Raw genomic sequence first — 23695 nt, 5'->3', positions numbered from 1 at the left:
GAAGTGTTATAAGTGTGAACTGCCAGTACACTAAAAACTGCCAGCATCGTGTGTGTGAGGCAGGGGTCACATTTGTCTTTCAGTTTCTACACTTTTCAGAAAACTGAAAGACAAGTGTGACCTCTACCTTACAACAGCTAATGTAATTTATAGAGAAAACTGACAAATTGCGCAAGATCTCAGTTTTTTTTCTGCGTGCGAAATCTGCATTCAGGCAGGGGTCATACTTGTCTTTCAGTTTCTACACTTTGCAGAAAACTGAAAGACAAATGTGACCCCTGCCTTACAGCACCCAATGTAATTTATAGAGAAAACTGACAAATTGCGCAAGATGTCAGTTTTTTTTCTGCATGCGAAATCTGCATTAAAGTGTGACCTTGCTTATTGATTAACATGAGTTCTCAGTTGAAGTCAGTTTTTCTGTGCAGAAAACGCGTACGAAAGCCGGTAAGTGTGACCCCTGCCTCAAGTGTGACCTAGCTCATTGATTAACATGAGTTCTCAGTTGAAAACAGTTTTTCTGTGCAGAAAACGCGCACGAAAGCTGACAAGTGTGACCCCTGCCTAAAGAACTAGGGCTGCATCATGTGTTTCCACAAGCCCAGCTTCATCACCCGAAAAAGTGGCAAACGCTACATGTCTAGGGGGCTACAGAAGAGACCTTGCAATCAACTGAAAGCACTTCCCACCCACGGGGCCAATTCTCAGTCCCCTCGCCACTAATTGCCGCCACTTCTTTAATGAAGGCTGGGGTATTTCCTGCCCTCTCATTGGTTATCTAAGTGACATGGCTTTCTCAATACCATGTGATTATGGCTGCTTCCCCTATCGATACACCTCTGTATGGTAGAGATCATATTGTGAGCTCCACTGAGGAGAGTCAGTGACATGTCACATGACTATGTACTCTGTGTAAAAAGCACTGTGAAAGATGTCAGTGCTATAAAAATACATTATTATAATGATGATGATAATAATAATAGGGTGTTTCTGGCTAGATAGCAGAGGATTTGTTATTTTTCTTTAGAATAAAGGTAAACTTAATAAAGTTAATTTTTCCCATTTACATCACATTACTCTTTTCCATCTTCAGAATAGTAGCTATGTGTTGGCCTAGTAGAAACATGGGGTCCTCCTGGGTTCATGAATTGTGATTTTGCTCCATACAGTTTTGTGCGGCCTTCGGCTAGCACAGCTTCCTAACATGGCAGAAGTACAGGGAATACCAATACATGAAATATCACTGAGCTGAAATCCTTCACTCCAGCAGTTCATGTGTTATATAATGAGACTGTATGCTTCCCTAGTGTCTGGCCATACCTGTCTACGCTGTGCTTCTGCCAAACTCTGCCGCTTTCTCTCCTCTTCTTCCTCTTTTTGCTGTGGATTGTGATAAAACATAAACAAATGATTAACGCAAACTTACATGCAACTCATTGCTACTACAATAAACTGATCAGAAGATGTTATGTACCTTTCCTAATTGCACTTCCTGCCTATTCTGATTGGCCAAATTCCAACTTGCATACTTTTTGCATTGCAGTTGCATGCAAGTAGGATTTATTAGCATATCATTGACCATCTCTATTAGAGATATGGGGAAGCTGCAAAGCTTGTTGCTGTTTAAACTTTTGTTATCAGAAAGCCAAAAGCCTCTTTTGCATTTACTTCAGGTCTTATGCTGGGTTTACAAGATACGTTTTTGCGTTCGATTCGGCGCTTGATTTATTAGCCATGCGATTTTCTGCTCGATTCTTTTATCTTCCACTCGTTTTTCTTATCTTTCTTCCATTGACTTCTATAAAAAATGAATCGATCGGAAACATCGGACATTTTGGAATTTTATCATCAAAGGCATTTATCAGAACGATTCTTACAACAAAACGTATCGTGTAAACCCAGCATAACGCTTTATCCTTCGTGCCTTAATCAACAATCAAAATAACTTAACAGCAGTGTGGGCTTACTCTTCTGCTGATGGTTTCACCGCAGCTTGGAAAGTGAAAATCAGCTGAATTCAAATGCATCATGTGTAGGTGTATTATCTAGGGATACCTTTCTGCACTGCTCCTCCTTTATCTGCTGCTGCAGCTGCCGATCTTCTTGCTCCTTTTGCTGCTGTCTGTAGGACTGTCGGCTACTCTGCAATAAGAAAGCACTGGAGTTATTAATGAAGGTAATATATTTTGGACAGGATTGCTTCAAACTCTGGAATCTTCATAATAAAGAGAAGCAAAGTGATCATGCTCCATGGTATGTAAATTATTATTGCAATTTATATACTACAAATTATCTCCTATGGCATTTAAAAATGACAATATGAACAATTACATACTACCGGTACATACTACATACATACAGTATATACTATATTAAGTATATACTATATTATATAGGGCTCTATTCACAAAACTTATCATAAATGACTTATTTATCACCTAATTGATAAAAATAACCTCTCAGCACATTTACAGGCAAAATAATCACTCAAAGTAAGTTGTTCTTGATTAACTTCATTTCAATATAACTTTTCTTATTTTAATTATATTATACTTTTGCTCTTTGGGAGCTTACAAATGTAACATAAATAAGGTGAAAACAAAGGAAATCAGGTGAAAAAGCTTTGTGAATCATGCGTATTCTGAACCATGCCATTATGAACAGAGAAATGTGTAGCGGCGGCACCCTCGAATTTCATTGATCATTGCAGCACTGTTCTTTCATCACAAAAGACATTTGCCTACACTAAATAGTCCAGTGTTTGTTTTGGTGAATAGCTTCACCAATGTGTGTTCCAAGGAGACAGCACCCAGATGAACTTGCCTAGGGTTATGCCGGTGCCTTGCCTCGACCGGATTGCTCAGACGGTCCTGGTACAACCAAACGTAAGAAAGAGGCAGCACACCAATGGCTGCAAAACGTTGCTTGTATTACGGAACAGTGACATTACATGTTATGGACACACAGGTCCTTTATCAGGTGTATAATAGTGGCTAAACACCCATACACTGAATTTATGGGCTCCCAAAAGGTGCCTCACCAAGGCTGGACAACTTGCCACGCCCAGTTCATCATTAACCCTTAAAGTGACAAAAATGCATACAAATGTATGTAAACGGATAATTCGTAAGTTCATGAGTCCATACACAGTCTGAGGCACTCCTGCGACTACCTACAGTATAACATAATTTAATGACTGACCGTGATACTGGGCACTTCTACGTAGACTACCCCAAAAATGACCTGTGAACACAGAGGTTAATGGCATAAGACAAAATAACCCACTGCTGCTTATACAATGTTAAAACATCATAATATAATTGTTTTATAAAAAACATCTGAGAGGTAATCTCTCATTCATCCCCCTTGGCGATTTTAAAACTTTGTCAAAATCGACACCATTTGCTGGTAAATCTACTGCTTCTAGGATGCACCATTTTAACTGCATAGCATTGTGACCTGATTCTTTAAAGTGTCTAGACACAGGAGTATCGTGTTCTTCTTTACCAGCTGCATACTTTGAGGTATCTCTTTTATGCTCCTGTATGCGGGTTCGCACTGGACGCGTGGTTTCTCCCATGTACATAAGCCCACATGGGCATTTTAAACCGTACACAACCCCCATCATAGAACAATAGTGCCTACCTCTAATCTTGTTTACTATTGAACTTCCCGTTTTTAACGCCTATCGCGACATCAAGAAAATGAATGCTCTGCGTTGATTTTTCTAAGGAGAATTTAATGGTGGGGTGAGCACCATTAGCTTCCTCAACCATTGCCAGGAGCAGCTCTTCAGGGCCATTCCATAACAACTACACATCATCAACAAAACGAAAATAGTTAAAAATATGGTCCTTGTACTTTGAATTGTTTAGAAAAAATGATCTCTCCAATGAATCCACAAATATATTGGCAATTGATGGAGCTGCTGGTGAACCCATACTGGCTCCTTGTTTCTGAAAGTACACGTCACTGTGGAATCTGAAATAGTTAGATTTCAAAATCAACTCCACCCTATCCAACAAAAAGTACACCAGGCCATTGCTCATGCTTGTCTCAAGCAGCCTGTCTTCCACAACCTGAATTGCCTCATCTTGAGGAATGGCTGTAAATAAGCTTTGAATGTCCAGGCTGCAGAAGATCAAATTGTTAGGCGCTTCCTGAAAGGACTCCAGTCTATGCGTCCTACCAGCAAATGGTGGCGATTTTGACAAAGTTTTAAAACAATGAGAGGCACGTTGGATCCACCAGATGGATGTTGTATCGCCAAGGGGGATGAATGAGAGATTATTTCTCAGATGTTTTTTATAAAACAATTATATTATTATGATGTTTTAACATTTTATAAGCAGCAGTGGATTATTTTGTCTTATGCCATTAACCTCTGTGTCCACAGATCGTTTTTGGGGTAGTCTACGCAGAAGTGCCTAGAATCACGGTAGTCATTGCATTATGTTATAAGTAGCCCACAGGAGTGCCTCAGACCATGTATGGGCTCATGAACTTACGAATTATCGGTTTACATATATTTGTATGCATTTTTGCCACTTTAAGGGTTAATGGTGAACTGGACGGGGCAAGTTGTCCAGCCTGGGTGAGGCACCTTTTGGGAGCCCATAAATTCAGTGTATGGGTGTTTAGCCACTGTTATACACCTGATGAAGGACCTGTGTGTCCGTAACATGTAGTGTCACTGTTCCGCAATACAAGCAACGTTTTGCAGCCATTGGTGTGCCGCCTCTTTCTTACGTTTGTTTTGGTGAATCACTACAAGCAGAAATATGGGTCGAGGTGTAAAACGGCGATCTAATGCTTTCTTGTTTTTATAAACACCCACATGTTTGTGTGGGCTGCCAAGAGACCAGATTCCTCCACCGGCTCTACAAAAAAACTGGTAAGTTAAATGATTCTCCTCACAAAATGAGTCTGACCCATGTTAGAAACATTAAGATTATGATAGCAGGGGCATAACTACAAACAGTGGGGTCCACAGCAACATTTAAGTGCCCCCCATCAATCCATCCCCAATGCACCATGGTGAAACCCAGAACCAGGAAAACCATCTACCAGGAAAAAGTAGGGCCACCTTATCTCCACCACCAAGAGGCGTCTGAGCCATCAGGCAGGTATAAATTCTTGCCTAGAGCGACAGGAGGGAAGGGCGCTGCTGCACTGAGTAGTGAGAGAAAAAATGCCTCTCAGCTCACTCAGGTATCAGTTTACACAGCAGCAGCAAACAGCAGCGCCTGACTCCACTCATAACTGATTCACTGACTGATTCATTCATTTCCGTCAGCTTGATTCAAAGAACCACAGTAATGAATGAGTCAGTGAGAGAAGGCACTCCTCCTAGTCAGGAATCCGAGTACAGCATCAGCTCCTGAGTCCTGAGATTCATTCAGTCCCTCTCTCTCTGCTACTGGTAACTGCGTGGATGTAGAGACTGTGTAGCAGCCAGGCATGGACTGCCCCCCAGGCCACCTTTTATACAGTGATTTAGGGTTGGTCCTGTGTCTGCTGTATTCAGGTTTGTTGATGTAAGGTAATATGAAACACTAGGCTAGCTGATAAAAGTGCAGTTAGAGGGCAGGCAAGCTGGTAAATATATACAGCATGATGCAGAGGAGGGTCCGTGGGAAAAAATCTGTCTGGTCTCTCCCCATTGTTAAAATGACTGCATGTGCAGATAAGGTGTTAAACAGGTTGAAAAGTTTTGACAGTACCTAGACTCCATGAGGGCTGCTTTCTGACTTGTGTGAGAGACTGGCAGGGACAGCAGTCATATTACCGGCAACTAGCCTCTGTGTAATGTGGGACTGTAATACAGATTAGCTCTCTGCTCCATCTCAGGCTATTCTCAGTCTCACTCCACTCCTATCTCTGGGCTAGTGCACGACAAAATCGCAATAGCAATCGCTAGCAATTCGCGAATGCGACTTTGTAAAGCGATTTTTGAAAGAATCGCTCCAATAAATGCTACCTGCAGCATGTTTGTGATTTTAAAAAATCACAACACTGCTGTGGGAACACCCTCATAGGGTAACATTAGCCCAGTGCTTTTCAAATCGCTGTAAATTTGAAAAGCGCTCTGAAGAACTCTTGGTGTGCACTAGTGTTGGGCGAACAGTGTTCGCCACTGTTCGGGTTCTGCAGAACATCACCCTGTTCGGGTGATGTTCGAGTTCGGCCGAACACCTGACGGTGCTCGGCCAAACCGTTCGGCCACATGGCCGAACTAAGAGCGCATGGCCGAACGTTCCCCGAACGTTCGGCTAGCGCTGTGATTGGCCGAACGGGTCACGTGGTTCGGGCCCGAACGCGCTCTGATTGGCCGAACGGTCACGTGGTTCGGGTAAATAAATACCCGATCCACGTCATATCTCCGCCATTTGTCTGTGGGTTTAGCTTTGGGTAGGCAGGCAGGGTAGTTTGCTCTCCAGCCACGCTAGCCAGGGTCCCCCCCAGTCATTGTGTGTCGCTGCTGGGAACAGTAGTACACCGCTCGCTCAGCCACACTATATATAGCATTGTTTACTGCCACTGTGTACCTCGCTCAGCCACGCTATATATATAGCATTGTGTTTTTTGACACTCTGTGTACATGGCTTAGCCTGACTAATATAGCATTGTGTGTACTGCCACTGTGCACCTCGCTCAGCCACGCTATATATAGCATTGTGTGTACTGCCACTGTGCACCTCGCTCAGCCACGCTATATATAGCATTGTGTGTACTGCCACTGTGCACCTCGCTCAGCCACGCTATATATATAGCATTGTGTTTTCTGACACTCTGTGTACACGGCTTAGCCTGACTAATATAGCATTGTGTGTACTGCCACTGTGCACCTCGCTCAGCCACGCTATATATAGCATTGTGTGTACTGCCACTGTGCACCTCGCTCAGCCACGCTATATATAGCATTGTGTGTACTGCCACTGTGCACCTCGCTCAGCCACGCTATATATAGCATTGTGTGTACTGCCACTGTGCACCTCGCTCAGCCACCCTATATATATAGCATTGTGTTTTCTGACACTCTGTGTACACGGCTTAGCCTGACTAATATAGCATTGTGTGTACTGCCACTGTGCACCTCGCTCAGCCACGCTATATATAGCATTGTGTTTTCTGACACTCTGTGTACACGGCTTAGCCTGACTATATAGCATTGTGTGTACTGCCACTGTGCACCTCGCTCAGCCACGCTATATATAGCATTGTGTTTTCTGACACTCTGTGTACACGGCTTAGCCTGACTAATATAGCATTGTGTGTAATGCCACTGTGCACCTCGCTCAGCCACGCTATATATAGCATTGTGTTTACTTCCACTCTGTGTCTGCTGGGCCTGGGAACAGTAGTACACCGCTCACCCGCCACTGTATAGCATTGTGCTCTGTGTCGCTGCTGGGAATAGTGGTACTGTATAGCATTTCTGTACTGCCACTGTACTGCTGCCAGTCAGCGTGTACTGTAAGGATAAGTGAAATGAGGAAGAAATCCGGTGAAAGAGGAAGGGGCAAGGGAAGAGGTGTTTCCCCTGACGGTTCACGTACAGGCCACAGGGGAGCACCCAAGAAAACCCACTCAATACCGCCCATGTTGTCCAGGACAACAACCCTCACAAATCCAAAAGAACAGGACCAGATAATTACTTGGATGACCTCTCAAGCGTCCAGCAGTGGGTTAAGCAGCTGCTGCTGCTGGGTTAGCGTTGCCGCGTGGTCCCTGTTTATTGAACCACTTATCTTTATTACATTTATGACTGCATGGCGGTACCTCATGCAAGGCCTGGGTTGTTGTGTCTCACAAAGCGTGGCCTTCTCCTCCTGCGCCTCCTCCTGTTCCATCACGTCTGCTGCTGCTGGGTTAGCGTTGCCGCGTGGTCCCTGTTTATTGAACCACTTATCTTTATTACATTTATGACTGCATGGCGGTACCTCATGCAAGGCCTGGGTTGTTGTGTCTCACAAAGCGTGGCCTTCTCCTCCTGCGCCTGCTCCTGTTCCATCACGTGTGCTGCTGCTGCTGCTGGGTTAGCGTTGCCGGTCCCTGTTTATGGAACCTCTTATCTTTATTACATTTATGACTGCATGGCGGTACAAAGCATGCTATCTGCACGCTTCTTGTCCTCATGCAAGGCCTGGGTTGTTGTGTCTCACAAAGCGTGGCCTTCTCCTCCTGCGCCTCCTCCTGTTCCATCACGTCTGCTGCTGCTGGGTTAGCGTTGCCACGTGGTCCCTGTTTATTGAACCACTTATCTTTATTACATTTATGACTGCATGGCGGTACCTCATGCAAGGCCTGGGTTGTTGTGTCTCACAAAGCGTGGCCTTCTCCTCCTGCGCCTGCTCCTGTTCCATCACGTGTGCTGCTGCTGCTGCTGGGTTAGCGTTGCCGGTCCCTGTTTATGGAACCTCTTATCTTTATTACATTTATGACTGCATGGCGGTACAAAGCATGCTATCTGCACGCTTCTTGTCCTCATGCAAGGCCTGGGTTGTTGTGTCTCACAAAGCGTGGCCTTCTCCTCCTGCGCCTCCTCCTGTTCCATCACGTCTGCTGCTGCTGGGTTAGCGTTGCCGCGTGGTCCCTGTTTATTGAACCACTTATCTTTATTACATTTATGACTGCATGGCGGTACAAAGCATGCTATCCGCACGCTTCTTGTCCTCATGCAAGGCCTGGGTTGTTGTGTCTCACAAAGCGTGGCCTTCTCCTCCTGCGCCACCCTCCTCCTGTTCCATCACGTGTGCTGCTGCTGGGTTAGCGTTACCGGTCCCTTTTCCTGGAACCTCTTATATGTATTACATTTATGACTGCTTGCCGACAAAAAGCATGTTACCTGTGCAAAGAAAACAGACATTTCCCGCATTTAAAAGACAGTTTTCCCTTTGAAACTTTAAAATCGATTTTCTCAAAAACTATAACCTCTTTTTGCTAAATTTTTTTTCCTCTTGTACCCACTCCCAAGGTGCACATACCCTGTAAATTTGGGGTATGTAGCATGTAAGGAGGCTTTACAAAGCACAAAAGTTCGGGTCCCCATTGACTTCCATTATGTTCGGAGTTCGGGTCGAACACCCGAACATCGCGGCCATGTTCGGCCTGTTCGGCCCGAACCCGAACATCTAGATGTTCGCCCAACACTAGTGTGCACCAGCCTCCTTCATTCACCTTTGTTTCTCTCTTTCCCTAGTGCTGGGTGTCTGTGTCTTCTTGTCATACAGGAAAGCTAAATAAAAGTGCAATCCTGGTGAGGCAAATATCTTCTTCCCTCTCTTTCAGCTTTTCTCTCCTCATTATTTCTCTGCATAAGGGATCAGACACACTATAAGGTAGTGAAAACCGGGATTAGTAGAGATGGTGGTGAAGGGGAGGACATAGGTAGGTGTATGTGGGGGGGGGAGGGGGAATTGGCCTTGAGGGAATTACAGTGGCCATACTTCTGTTGACTTGACAGCCGATTGACCAAGCGTTTTGATATTAGCAAATCGGATAAAAAATGTTGGGTGGAAATTGGTTGAATGTATCAATCTGAGATGTTGGGAAATCTTGGGCCAATGTGTTTGTCAGGTGCGATAATCATGGTGTGCGATAACCACGAATTATAGACAAGACAGAAACCCTGGCTGTTGTTCCTCAAAATGTATTGTGCCCCCCTGATGCCTGTACTTTACCTCTCACACTGTTCACAGAGTGTCCTTGCTGTATTTCCGCATTGGCGCTCCATGTGATTACTGGCATATACGACATGGGGTGAATGTGTGACATACAGTAATTTGGGATGAGGCTGCCATGATAACGGGCCTCTAGTCTGTGTTTCCCCCCAGGCCAGAAGGTCCCAGTCCTCCCCTGGTAGCAGCATAGTGTGTGTGTGTGTGTGTGTGTGTGTGTATAGTGTATGTCTACTGTGTGCTGTGTATAGTGTGCTCTGTGTGTGCGTGTGTATAGTGTGTGTGTGTATAGTGTAGTGTGTGTGTGTGTGTGTGTATATAGTGTGTGTGTGTGTGTGTGTGTGTGTGTGTATATAGTGTGTATGTGTACTGTGCGTGTCTATAGTGTGTGTGTGTGTGTACTGTGTATAGTGTGTATGTTGTGTGCGGTGTGTGTGTATATAGTGTGTGTGTACTGTGTGCGTGTGCATGTGCGTGTGTGTGTGTACTGTGTGTGGTGTGTGTGAGTGCATGCCGCAATAAGTATATTTTATGGTGAAACGTTCTGCTGCATTACAACTATTTTCTGGTGAACCCATGACGCAATAAGTGTTTTTTCTTGTGAAACGCTGCTGCATTATGATTTTCGGGGGTCTTGGGGGTGGTGCTCACCACGTGGGGTGGGGGGTATGGGGCTGTGGGCAATCACGAGGGGGGGGGGGGCGCCACAGGATTTCTCGCCTGGAGTGACAAAATGGCTAGAGACGCCCCTGCCCCCACCTATAACAAGAGTGACCATAATAACCCCTGCGCTGGTGAGGTAACCCCTATATTTTAGAAGAGTTAAAAGTCCTGTGCCCCCACCCCCACCCCACCATGACTCCAGAGGCTTCTCTGCTTATTGTTACACCTCTGTATGGTAAGGATTAGATGGTGAGCTCCTCTGAGGAGTGGCACAACTATACACTCACCTAAAGGATTATTAGGAAAACTTGTTCAATTTCTCATTAATGCAATTATCTAATCAACCAATCACATGGCAGTTGCTTCAATGCATTTAGGGGTGTTGACTTGGTCAAGACAATATCCTTAACTCCAAACAGAATGGGAAAGAAAGGGGATTTAAAGTGAACCAGAGACGAAGCACCCTCATGTATTTTACCCTATATATCAGTGGGAACATTAGAGAAAATACCTACCCTGCTCTCTGTTTCATTTTTCACTGCACAGCTTGCTTCTAATCAGCCCTGATAAAATCCCCGACTGAGCATTCAGTCTGGCTTTGCTATAATGACTCAGCTATAATGATTCCTGAGCAGAGCCACAAGGGGGCAGGCTTGGGCTTGAAAAGACACAAGAAAACACAGATTCAGCTATAATGATTCCTGAGCAAAGCCAGACTGAATGCTCAGTCGGGAATTTTATCAGGGCTGATTAGAAGCAAGCTGTGCAGTGAAGAATGAAACAGAGAGCAGGATAGGTGTTTTCTCTAATGTTCCCACTGATATATATGGTAAAATACATGAGGGTGCTTCATCTCTGGTTCACTTTAAGCAATTTTGAGTATGGCATGGTTGTTGGTACCAGATGGGCTGGTCTGAGTATTTCACAATCTGTTCAGTTACGGAAATTTCACGCACAACCATTTCTAGGGTTTACAAAGAATGGTGTGAAAAAGGGAAAAACATCCTGTGGGCAGTCCTGTGGGCGAAAATGCCTTGATGATGCCAGAGGAGAATGGGCCGTCTGATTCAAGCTGATAGAAGAGCAACGTTGACTAAAATAACCACACGTTACAACCGAGGTATGCAGCAAAGCATTTGTGAAGCCACAACACGGCACAACCTTAAGGAGGATGGGCTACAACAGCAGAAGACCCCACCGGATACGACTCATCTCCACTACAAATAGGAAAAAGAGGCTACAATTTGCATGAGCTCACCAAAATTGGACAGTTGAAGACTGGAAAAATGTTGTCCGGTCTGATGAGTCTCGATAGAGTCAGAATTTGGTGTAAACAGAATGAGAACATGGATCCATCATGTCTTGTTACCACTGTGCAGGCTGGTGGTGGTGTGGTGTAATGGTGTGGGGGATGTTTTCTTGGCACACTTTAGGCCCCTTAGTGCCAATTGGGAATCGTTTAAATGCCACGGGCTACCTGAGCATTGTTTCTGACCATGTCCATCCCTTCATGACCACCATGTACCCATCCTTTGATGGCTATTTCCAGCAGGATAAATCACCATTTCACAAAGCTTGAAACATTTCAAATTGGTTTGAACACAATAAGATCACTGTACTAAAATGGCCCCCACAGTCACCAGATCTCAACCCAATAGAGCATCTTTGGGATGTGATGGAACAGGAGCTTCGTGCCCTGGATGTGCATCCCACAAATCTCCATTAACTGCAAGATGCTATCCTATCAATATGGGACAACATTTCTAGAGAATGCTTTCAGCACCTTGTTGAGTCAATGCCACATAGAATTAATGTAGTTCTGAAGGCGAAAGGGGGTCAAACACCGTATTAGTATGGGGTTCCTAACAATCTTTTAGGTGAGTGTATACGCTAAATCAAAGCACTGTTGAAGATGTCACACTCAGCACTGTTCCCTACAGTTTTGTAGGCCCTTTGGCTAGCACAGCTTTCTACCATGGCAGATGTACAGGGAGTAACAATACACAAACTATCACTGAGCTGAAATCCTGCAATCCAGCAATGAATGTGTGATATAATAAAATCATATGTTTCCCTAGTCTCTGGCCATACCTGTCTACGCTGTGCTTCTGCCACACTCTGCCGCTTTCTCTCCTCTTCTTCCTCTTTTTGCTGTGGATTGTGATAAAATATAAACAAAATGACTGGATCATACTTACATGCAACTCACTGTTAATTCATTAAACTGATCATAAGATATTACAGACATACTTTTGTAAATCTAATTTTTATGTCAGATGTTACTACCAGTACATCAGCATTTATGTTTTTATCTACGTGCATTACTTACAGATTCTGCAGGTTTATGGTCATTTTCTGCTTTCTGTGTCTTGTACATAGTTCTCCAACTACACACTTTGCTTCACAGCAGAGCGGTGTCATTGTTTGATAATTAAGGGATATTCTCTAAATGCTGGCAAAATTACGGTGTACACAAAGCACACCTCAATTTTACCATTGTTTCCTCACAAGATGCTGGCCAGCCTCCCTGCTCGCTGCACACTATTTTGGCAGTTGGACGGAGCAACTGCCATTTAGAGATGTTGCGAACTGCTCGCTCGGCGAACATCTCTGGGGCTTTTACTACTTCCGGGTCGCTCTGACCTGGAGTAGTACGCCTGCGCTGCCCGGCGAAGCGCGTCCTAGATCGCGCTCCTGTTGCCGGGCACTCTCTGCGCATGTGCGTGACGTCCTTCATGACGTCACGCACATGCGCAGAGAGTGCCCGGCAACAGGAGCGCGATCTAGGACGCGCTTCGCCGGGCAGCGCAGGCGTACTACTCCGGGTCAGAGCGACCCGGAAGTAGTAAAAGCCCCATGTATTCAGAGATGTTCGCTGGCGAATGGTTCGGGAACCGTTCGCTACATCTCTACTGCCATTCACTAAGTGCTTTTAAAAATAAAGAAAACCCTGAGAACCCCCTTTGAGAAGATGGGCTAGTCCAAAATCTGTTGGTAATGTCAGATTTCTACTGCTTACTGTAAGTGACAGCAACATAGGAGAAAAGTAATTCATTGCTTTTTACTCTGGAAGAAATGTACTTCTTATTTGTATGTGTTTTAAGTTTTAAGATTTTCGTGACAGTTCCTCTTTAAGCACAATGTAACAGCTTGTGCTATACATATTGGGGATGACATGCCTGCATCTATAGGATAATAAATAATGTAAGTATATGTCATGATTGATCAAAGCTTTACTGTAATCTATAGCACATTTAAGGCACGTACACACCCCATATTTTTACAAACGACGGGTCCGTCAGACCCTCCCGCGGGGCGGTCGTTCTGCTGACAGTAGCACGTGAGTACAAGCTGTCGGCAATCTTATCAGTCTGCCGACAGCTTGTACACACGTGCTACTGTCGGCAGAACGACTGCCCCGCGGGAGGTCTGATGGACCCGTCGTTTGTAAAAATACGGCATGTGTACGCACCTTCAGTTATACGGACACTACCTCTGTGAGTATGCATTAAGTGAGTGATGCATTGGCCACAATTCACTAAGTTTATGTCCTGTTTTTTGTTTTTTATAGTATGACTGAGCTGTTTCTACTGTTCTCACCATGGTAAAAAGTAATTTAGTATTCACTAAGCAATTTACCTCATGCGGTTCTAAAGTTAAGAATTCTGTCTTTAATTTAAGGATTGATTACTAAAATTAAGGTTGCAATACACAAATTAAGACTGAATCCAAAACTTAAAGATAAAATGTTAATTCACAGAGAGGAATGCAAGTGATAACAACTCTAAAGTGTGTGAGGAATACTGTAATCATCTGGCTTCAAATGTCGTTTACTGTAGCTGACGGCTTACTGTGCTGTTTCACAGTAGAAAAAGTTAATTGGATGAGGGCCAATGTCTCCTTAACACAAATGTTAGAAATGCACCTGATTAACATAATAGATCACTGAGTAATATCCTAACCCTGTGAGAAATTATGATGAGCAGATCAATCCGTGAGAGCTGACAATTCATTCTACAGAGAAAACAATCTCTTTATTAGGTGTGCTGTGCACAGTATTTGTGGAAGTCAAATAAAAAAAACAACATAGGCTCAGAACTGAGAAGTGCTGGTATACAATATGATTTTGATACCTTTATGTAGAACACTGTCATCATGATGGCTGATTCACTGGCACTAGCAGAGAATAGAATGAATAGACTGTATACTGCTGGAGTATGTGGGTGAGCATAAATGATTTTGATTACAGGAATTCTGTAATAAGTGGCATCGCTCTACATAACTGCAGCACATATTTTCATATGACAGTGACCTTCCAAATAGTGTGATGCCCAGTGAAGAACAAGGACGTATGTATGCATTAGGTAAAATTCATTTTACTGAAGCTGACTGTGGATCTAGAGTCGACAGTGTGGAGAGCAGAGCAGGGACAAGGTCCTCCAGCAGCCAAGGCTGAGACACCAAAGTGCGCCCCTCCATCCCTCCCACCCCAGCCGTCACACACTGATTGCTATTAGACTAAGAGGGCCACAGGGCCCACAACCTCTCCAACACCTTAATATCTAGTTATCTGGCTTGCAGCTTGCAGTCACTGCTATGTATCCCCTTTTCTTATTTCTTTCTTCTTCATACACAATTAGGAATGACAGCTGAATGAATTGTGCGCCCCCTCCTACACTGCGCCCTGAGGCTGGAGCCTCTCCAGCCTATGCCTCGGCCCGGCCCTGGTGGAGAGTGTGCATTACATCCTATCCAGCGATTCGTTCTCTAGTCCATGTTTTGCTAAATTAGTAAATCCACCTCAATATTTTGGGCAAAATAGAAAGCATCTGGGGAAAGCCCTTGCTAGTAAATATGATTCGCTTACATAACTGTATGTGCGGTGTAATTGGTCAATGACTGGGCAATTTTACCAGCTCTATATAGTATGAAGGCCAACAGATTTTGAAGACTATTAACAAGTCGTGCAGGTAAGCTCCCATATGACATAGAAATCAAAATTGAATGTGTATAACAGGCTTTTAAGGTTGTACAGTAATCTGTGCATAAAACCAGGTGTTACAGCATATCGGGTAACTGGTTTATGCATAAACCACAGTGAAAGTACAAATCACATAATGTGCCTTATGGGAACCGAAACCAGTTCTCCACCACGTTAAAGCGGACCTGAACTCAGAATTTCCTCTCTGCTCTAAAAGATACGCAACAGCATAATAACCTTTAAAGAAAAACTGTCCTTGTTACACCTGATACAAATCCTGCAATAAATCTGCAGTGTGTCTACTTACTGCTTTCATGGAAGCAGTCATAGGGTCAATATCCTGTGTTTACAAATTAGCTACTCTGCTGAGGCAGCCAGCCGACACAGCTGCGAGATAAAATTACAGTTGTGATTAGTCACAGATGAGAGAGAATTAGGCAGGCTAAACTCTCTAAATACATACAGGGTGGATTTCTCTATGCTTCCCTTCTGTCCTGTGCAAGGTCCAGGTCCACTTTAAGCTCACTACTAATACAGGCTACTTCAGGAAAATTCATCATACTTTCCCATGGATCTCTGCTTGTACCTGTCTCATCCATTGCTCTTCCTTTCTCCTCCTCCTGTTATCTTCCTCCTCTGTATGCTGCATGTTATTAGAAATGTATAAAATATATCATTCAAAAAAATGAAATTAGGCAATTCAGATTTGCAGTCAGATCATTATGGTTTAAAATGTAGGTTGTGCTTTTAAGATGTATATCTGCTTATCATTGCTGTCCAAAAGAAAAATGGTCATTGTGCAAAAAGAAGACCGCTACAACATCAGAAAGCAGCTGTTGGGAATCAGTTGTGATGGTGAAAGAAGGTAAGAGCAAGTGATTCTGGTAGCAGGCATCAGCTACACAGTGCTGAAGTACTGCGGTTACTGGTGAAGGAGAGTTTTCCACAAGCAGGGGTGTAGCAGCAATAGGGGGTGCAGAGGTTGCGACCGCATCAGGGCCCTTTGGCCAGAGGGGCCCCGAGGGGCCTTCCCTCAACTGCAGTATTAGCTTTCTGTTGGTCCTGTGTTCATAATAATCACATCTATAGATTCTTTGAATAGTAGTAATCATTAACATCCCCATCCCCTTCTTGCACCTCTGACACTAGTTGCCATTGGCAGGTTTTAGTGCATCATATAATTTGTTATGTTTAGAGTGCATCGGGGGCCTCAATGTAAAACTTGCATCGGGGCCCACAGCTTCTTAACTACGCCACTGTCCACAAGGATTGCTCTGTTTGGGCACTGAGCCTTAGATGTCTATTACTAAAGACGGTAATGTAAGGTGAGTATCAGTAAATGTTAGCTAATATAGATCATGCATGTATTCCCCTTTCACACTGTGTCCATTGCATAGTGTAGAAATGGACAATTTCACATCACAACGCAATGTAATAATATTCCTATGGGGCTTTCACATTGATTGTGGTGCAGCACGTTCTGTTAGGAAACACATGCTGGGAGATACAAGGCAAAGTGCATGTTTACAAAAGCAGTGAATCATACTTTCATTGTACTGTGTGCCTCACTGTATGGTCGCATCCCAACAGTACAGCGCATTGCAACGCTTTAGCTACATTGCCTTGCGATTGAATAGCGCTTCTTCTATGGCCAGGTAAAAGGTTTCCCACCTCTCCATGCAGAATATTTGAATCTGGGCAACGCTAGAGGGATTTCTTGCATGCACAGCATATCTCAAATCACTCTACAGCATAATAACTAGTAAAAACAAAAAAGAACGCTAAATATGGTGAAAAAAATAATAATAAACTTTAGTCAGGTACTCTGAAACTCTGCCATAGGAAATAATAATGGCGCCGCCAGCCGAATTGCTTGCCCTAGCGATTTGACCGGCATTGCCATTAGTTTCCGTGTGGGAGGCAGCGGATCCCATAGCCATGCATGGCACAGCTTCTGTGTATTCGCAGACCCGGAAGTGCCACCGCGCGTCTCGCAGACGCGCGGGGGCTAGTAGAAAGTAGAAATGGCCCGTACTCAAGTCATTGCAGAAAGTTTTGCACATAATGCACAATTGCAAATCAAACATTTTAGCATGTGCTATTATGTTTATTGCATGCGCTAAGCAGTTATGTAAGTAAACTTTTGCTACAACCCAGATACGCATGCACATCATTTTATATTAGTTGATTTAACTACCATATGTATTGCTTACATTATCTGACACTCTTTTGTGCCAAAATATGCAATTTTCTCCCTCAAATCTCACTTTTCTGACAAGCATACAATCTAATGAAGGCCTTCCCCTTCATCCTCTGGTTAAGCTGTACTCCTTACTAAATATAACTTATAAACACTAGAGATGGCCCGAACGGTTCGCCAGTGAACTTCAGTGACTTCAGTGGTGAACTTTTCCGGAAGTTCGATTCGCCCCCGTAGTGCATCATTAGGGTCAACTTTGACCCTCTACATCACAGCCAGCAGGCACATTGTAGCCAATCAGGCTACACTCCCTCCTGGAGCCCCCCCCCCCCCCACCCCCTTATAAAAGGCAGGCAGCATCAGGCTTTTCACTCACTCGTGTGCCTGCAGTAATTAGAGAAGGGAGAGCTGCTGTGCAGAGACCTTTAGGGAAAGCTTAGTTAGGCTCTTGTAGGCTTCTTAGCTTGCTCCTTGCTGATTCTTATTGCTAAAAAAGCACTCCTCAACAGCTCTTTTGAGAGCTAATCTTGTTCTTGTGATCTATTTTTTTTTTTGTGTGTGTGTGTGGGCTACTTGCATTATATACAGCCCTGTCAGTCAGTCGCAGCTGGCCTTTGGCCCCTTGGTGTTATAATTATTACTACTGTGACAGGTGCACATTGTAATACCCATCACTGCATATACCTAACTGTTGTTCACAGTGCACTCACCTACCTACGTGACCGCACGCAGTGTCACTGTGCCTGTCTGGTACTTGTCTGTGTGTGACGGGTGCACATTGTAATACTCATTACTGCATATACCTACCTGTTGTTCACAGTGCACCCACCTACCTACGTGAGTGCACGCAGTGTCACTGTGCTTGTCCGGTACCTGTCTGTGTGTGACATGTGCACATTGTAATACCCATCACTGCATATACCTACCTGTTGTGTTCAGTGCACCCACCTACCTACGTGAGCACACGCAGTGTGATATACCACTCCGTGCATACCTTTTAACTGCACCTGTGTGACTGCACATTGTATTAGTCAAGTCAGTGCATACCTTTCACTTCATCCCCCCCAATATGGACAAAACAAAAGGCAGAGGCAGGCCACCTGGCCCTGGCAGGTCTGTTCGAGGTCGCACTGTCGTGATTTCGTGCGGCCCTCGACCAAAGTACAGTGTTCAGAAGAAGGCACGTGCCATCAACCCCCAATATTGTCAGGACGTAGTTGACGATTTAACACAGAACACCTCATCTTTTTCAGCTTCCGCACGGAAGCATGACATATCTTCCTCCTCCTGCTCTGATTCTGGCACCCCACTTAACACTCAGTCAGCCGCCACCACCAAAGTGCCATCACCCCAGGGCTCAGTGGTGTGGACATTTTTTTTTGTGTCTGCCTCAGATGAGAGCAATGCCATCTGTACTCTCTGCCACCGAAAATTGAGCCGTAGAAAGACCAAGACCCGCATAGGGACAACTACCTTACGAAGGCACATGATTACAAAGCACAAACTGCAATGGGATGACCACCTGAGGAAAAGCGGCACACAAAAGCAAAGCCACACACCGCAGTGGAAGATACCAGGCCACAATTTTTTCTCAAAAAAAGGCGATACCTAAACTGTACCGTGATGTTGAAAGGCAAGTGGTGACATCTCTGGCACACAGCGTTGGGTCAGGGTCCATCTGACCACAGATGCCTGATCTGCAAAGCACACTCCTGCCCGAAGACTAAGTCAGTCCCCACACACAGCATCTCTGACTGCACGCCGTGTGACTGCCTGCTCCAAGACTATGTCGCTCTCCACAGAGCACCTCTGCCTGCAGGCCGTTTGACTGCCTTCTTCGCCACCACCAACAGAGTCCAGGACTCAAGGTGGATTCCTGAATTTTTAAGGCCAATGCTAGCAGTGGCCGCTATACTACTTTTTCTGGTGCGTGTACATGCCTGCCTAATTTTTCTGGCTGCACTGCAGCTGCAACAACAAAACAAAAGGCATGTACATGTGCCAATTCCCATTCGTGATAATTACCTTGCTGCGGTGAAGGGGCTTGCGTATCACAATGAAGCAATGACAGATGGCTATATGAGTGTCTCGGGGGGGGGGGGGCACACCCAAGATAATAAGATCGTTGTTTCATTGTGGACAGACCAAATTTGATCAGCTGGACAGTCACTGTTGTTCTATCATTGAGCTACCACAGCCCGGCGACCATATGGGCTTGAAAACCGCCACAGCCTGCACTCTGGCCATGGTGCGCACCAGTCCAGCACGGCCGTCACTACACAAACAGCTGATTGCGGTGCTTTAAACAATGCGTTTGGTGTGTCAGTGTGAAGCAGTACTCTAATTACACTCCCTGATTGATGTATACACATGCAAGATGTTTTAAAGCACTTTAGGCCTGCAATTTAGCATTCAATGTGATTTCTGCCCTTAAAATGCTGCTTTGCGTCAAATCCAGATTTTTTTCCCGGGACTTTTGGCGTCTATCCCACTCATTCATGCAAAAACTCAGATGTTAGACCCCTTGAAACATAGTTTTCAAAGTACGCCTCCCCATTGAAGTTTATTGCGGTTTGCGAAAGTTTGCGCGGACCGGACTTCGGAGGTTCGGGCCATCTCTAATAAACACATGGCCATTAGATATACATATGGGCCCATATGCAATTCACTTTTTCTCCTGAGTTTTCTCCTAGGAGATACAGTTTAGCTACATTTTAAAATAACTTTTCAGCACTTTGCAATTTAAAAAGTACTACAAAGTAAGTGAAAAAGCACTATTAAACTTATTTTTAGTATTTTCTTGCTTGCTGGTGGCTTAATGGTAATTTTATTGCGCAAAAGGTGGATCAGCGCAACACCAGGCCGCCTCCGAATGGCCTCCATCAGAGATGCGCTGAGCCCCCTCAGGAACTACAAGCGCACCTTGAACCCAAACAGAAGCTCTGCATATACACCAAAAGCATGGCTGTTAAGTGGGAGCAGCTGACCAAAAACGAATTACATTAGTACATAGCAAGGAAATGAGCAGCGCTACTTAAAAACAGACTAGTGCCTACCTGCAAAAGAGTGCAAGCCCCACTTGTGGGGTCGAATACACACCGAGCATACACATGACCTGTCTACCACTAGAGGAGGATGTTGGTTTCCATTAACAGCTTGCATGCAACCTATTAAGTACTCGTCCCTCCCACTGCGAAGAAGTCAATCCTCCATGGGAGGGGCCTAACACTAACTAAATCCTAACCTATGTATATGCATAGCCTGGGTGCAGCTAATCAAATAAAATCGAAAATTGAAAATTGCGCAAAAGGTGGATCAGCGCAACACCAGGCTGCCTCCGAATGGCCTCCATCAGAGATGCGCTGAGCCCCCCCAGGAACTACAAACGCACCTTGAACCCAAACAGAAGCTCTGCATATACACCAAAAGCATGGCTGTTAAGTGGGAGCAGCTGACCAAAAACGAATTACATTAGTACATAGCAAGGAAATGAGCAGCGCTACTTAAAAACAGACTAGTGCCTACATGCAAAAGAGTGCAAGCCCCACTTGTGGGGTCGAATACACACCGAGCATACACATGACCTGTCTACCACTAGAGGAGGATGTTGGTTTCCATTAACAGCTTGCATGCAACCTATTAAGTACTCGTCCCTCCCACTGCGAAGAAGTCAATCCTCCATGGGAGGGGCCCAACACTAACTAAATCCTAACCTATGTATATGCATAGCCTGGGTGCGGCTAATCAAATAAAATCGAAAATTGAAAATTGCGCAAAAGGTGGATCAGCGCAACACCAGGCCGCCTCCGAATGGCCTCCATCAGAGATGCGCTGAGCCCCCCCAGGAACTACAAACGCACCTTGAACCCAAACAGAAGCTCTGCATATACACCAAAAGCATGGCTGTTAAGTGGGAGCAGCTGACCAAAAACGAATTACATTAGTACATAGCAAGGAAATGAGCAGCGCTACTTAAAAACAGACTAGTGCCTACCTGCAAAAGAGTGCAAGCCCCACTTGTGGGGTCGAATACACACCGAGCATACACATGACCTGTCTACCACTAGAGGAGGATGTTGGTTTCCATTAACAGCTTGCATGCAACCTATTAAGTACTCGTCCCTCCCACTGCGAAGAAGTCAATCCTCCATGGGAGGGGCCTAACACTAACTAAATCCTAACCTATGTATATGCATAGCCTGGGTGCGGCTAATCAAATAAAATCGAAAATTGAAAATTGCGCAAAAGGTGGATCAGCGCAAGGTGGTAATTTTATTGACAAGGTGTGAAAATATCACCCAGGAGAAAACATAGGAAAAAAAGTTACCATATTTTTCGGACCATAAGACGCACCCCCCCCCCCCCCAAGAGGGGGAAAATGTTGGTGCGTCTTATGGTCCGAATGTGGCCCCAAAGCCTTCCCTAAAATGAATCCCTGGCAGTCTAGTGATCCCCTCTGCCCTCCCTCTAATGCACCGCAGCTTCAGCCTGATCAGTGTCACTGACCCTGCTCTTTTCCAGGTGCAGTGACAGCGGCAATGGCTCCTGGTGATCAGCTGATCCCTCCTTCCGGTGCGCAGCGGCTGCAGCCATTTGTCCCTCACCCTGCTCTGCAGTGACAGCCCATTTATAGTGACAACGGCAATGGCCCCTGGTGATCCGTTGATCCCTCCCTCCCGCCAGAGCACAGCGGCTGCAGCCCGTTTGTCACTCACCCTGCTCTATCCCGGGTGCAGTGACAGCGGCAATGTCCTCAGGCAATCTTCTGGTCCAGCCCTCCCTCTGATGTGCAGCAGTTACAGCCTGTTAGGATCACACTTAGTCAGTCTCGGGAGTGGCAGTTCTACTCTCTTCGGCAGTGGATCGCCTGGGCTGGGGACATTGCCGCTGTCACGGTAAACAGGATGGTGCAGGGGCATTGACACTGATTGTGCTTTTCACTGGTCCTCCCGGGGCAAGATGCTTTTATTCACAGATGGACTTCTCTGCATGTGGTGGTAATGTGGTTTCACAATTGTGTTTACAAGGACTTTTGTACCTATGTGGGAGCACACTCTTTTTATAGCTGCTATTAATGCACATATCACTTTTTCAATTGTTATTCACCGATTATAGCTGGTTTTTTATTATATGCATTGACTGTACTTAGCACTTTATTATTATTTCAGCTGCCCTAATGTGTTATTGGTTGACATTTATTAATTGGTGAATTTGGCTGGTAAATACTGGTTGTTGAGTCTAGTGTACCAATGGTCTTTGTTGTGCAATGTATTGTGGCAGATCAAAGCTTTTAGCCTACAATCTAATCCCTGCTTCACAACACTGACATAAGGTGCTTGGAGGGAGAATCGCCAGAAGACGCCCCTGAACCATGGACGCATGAGGTTTAGTATGTCTAAATCCTATCCCAAAAATATTTACTCCTGGTTTTTGTCCTTTAAATCTAGGTGCGTCTTATGGTCTGAAAAATACGGTAATTGCATGTGACCCATGGTATTTTACCCCAGCTTTTGATTCCTCTCTATTCCCTTAGCATGTAAGCTCTCAAGGGAAGGGCTCTCCCACCCTTTTGTGACTTGGAATATGCAATACATTTTATTCATTTGCATTGTAATTCTGTATGATGTACCAATGGCAGTATTTTGTGTATACCGTTGTCTGTATTATGTACTGTACCACCGGAATGGAACAGGAGAATTCCGGGATCTTCTTTTTTTTTCTTTGAAGTATGACTTAGGGTGTGAGCTCTGTGACTATATGTAAACTGCCACTTATCTGGCATGGATCTACAGACAATGAAACCATCTAATTTAGGAGCACTGAAGCTGCAATCTTTTTATGGAGCTTCCAAAGCTCTCCAGTCTGGTAAAACCTCAGTAAATCACACTCCCAGCTTGTCTACTGCTAGTTCTATTCCCAGCTTTGTATTCCATACAGATATTCTTTTGTAAGGGTCCCACATATACTGTTGTAAAATTACAACTTCTATTATGTTGCGAGGCCATAGCAAAAATCTCAACACGTCAATGGCAGTTGTGTGTCACTTGTTAAGTTACAAATACCGTTTGAATTGACTGATTTAGGACTTCTTGAAGTATCCAGTCTTCATCTTCTACATCTGCAGCTGCCTGTAAAGGTTATTTCATAAATAATATAATTAATAATACATAT

The 23695-nt window shown here is 44.6% G+C and overlaps 1 protein-coding gene across 1 annotated transcript in view; it reads right to left on the bottom strand.

Annotated features, from left to right (window-relative positions):
- EPSTI1 (epithelial stromal interaction 1) overlaps window positions 1-23695 on the bottom strand; it is a 118385-nt gene that overhangs the window by 27436 nt on the left and 67254 nt on the right. Inside the window, exons 10-14 of the mRNA XM_068265977.1 lie at window positions 23587-23652; window positions 15911-15967; window positions 12435-12494; window positions 2056-2142; window positions 1321-1380 (exon numbers count right to left, since the gene is read on the bottom strand). Coding sequence (XP_068122078.1) covers window positions 1321-1380; window positions 2056-2142; window positions 12435-12494; window positions 15911-15967; window positions 23587-23652 — 330 coding nt within the window. The remainder of the gene's footprint in view (window positions 1-1320; window positions 1381-2055; window positions 2143-12434; window positions 12495-15910; window positions 15968-23586; window positions 23653-23695) is intronic.

This window comes from Hyperolius riggenbachi, chromosome 2 (genome assembly GCF_040937935.1).
Source record: "Hyperolius riggenbachi isolate aHypRig1 chromosome 2, aHypRig1.pri, whole genome shotgun sequence".
NCBI classification, from domain to species: Eukaryota; Metazoa; Chordata; class Amphibia; order Anura; family Hyperoliidae; genus Hyperolius; species Hyperolius riggenbachi.
This window is presented reverse-complemented; position numbering and strand designations above follow the sequence as displayed.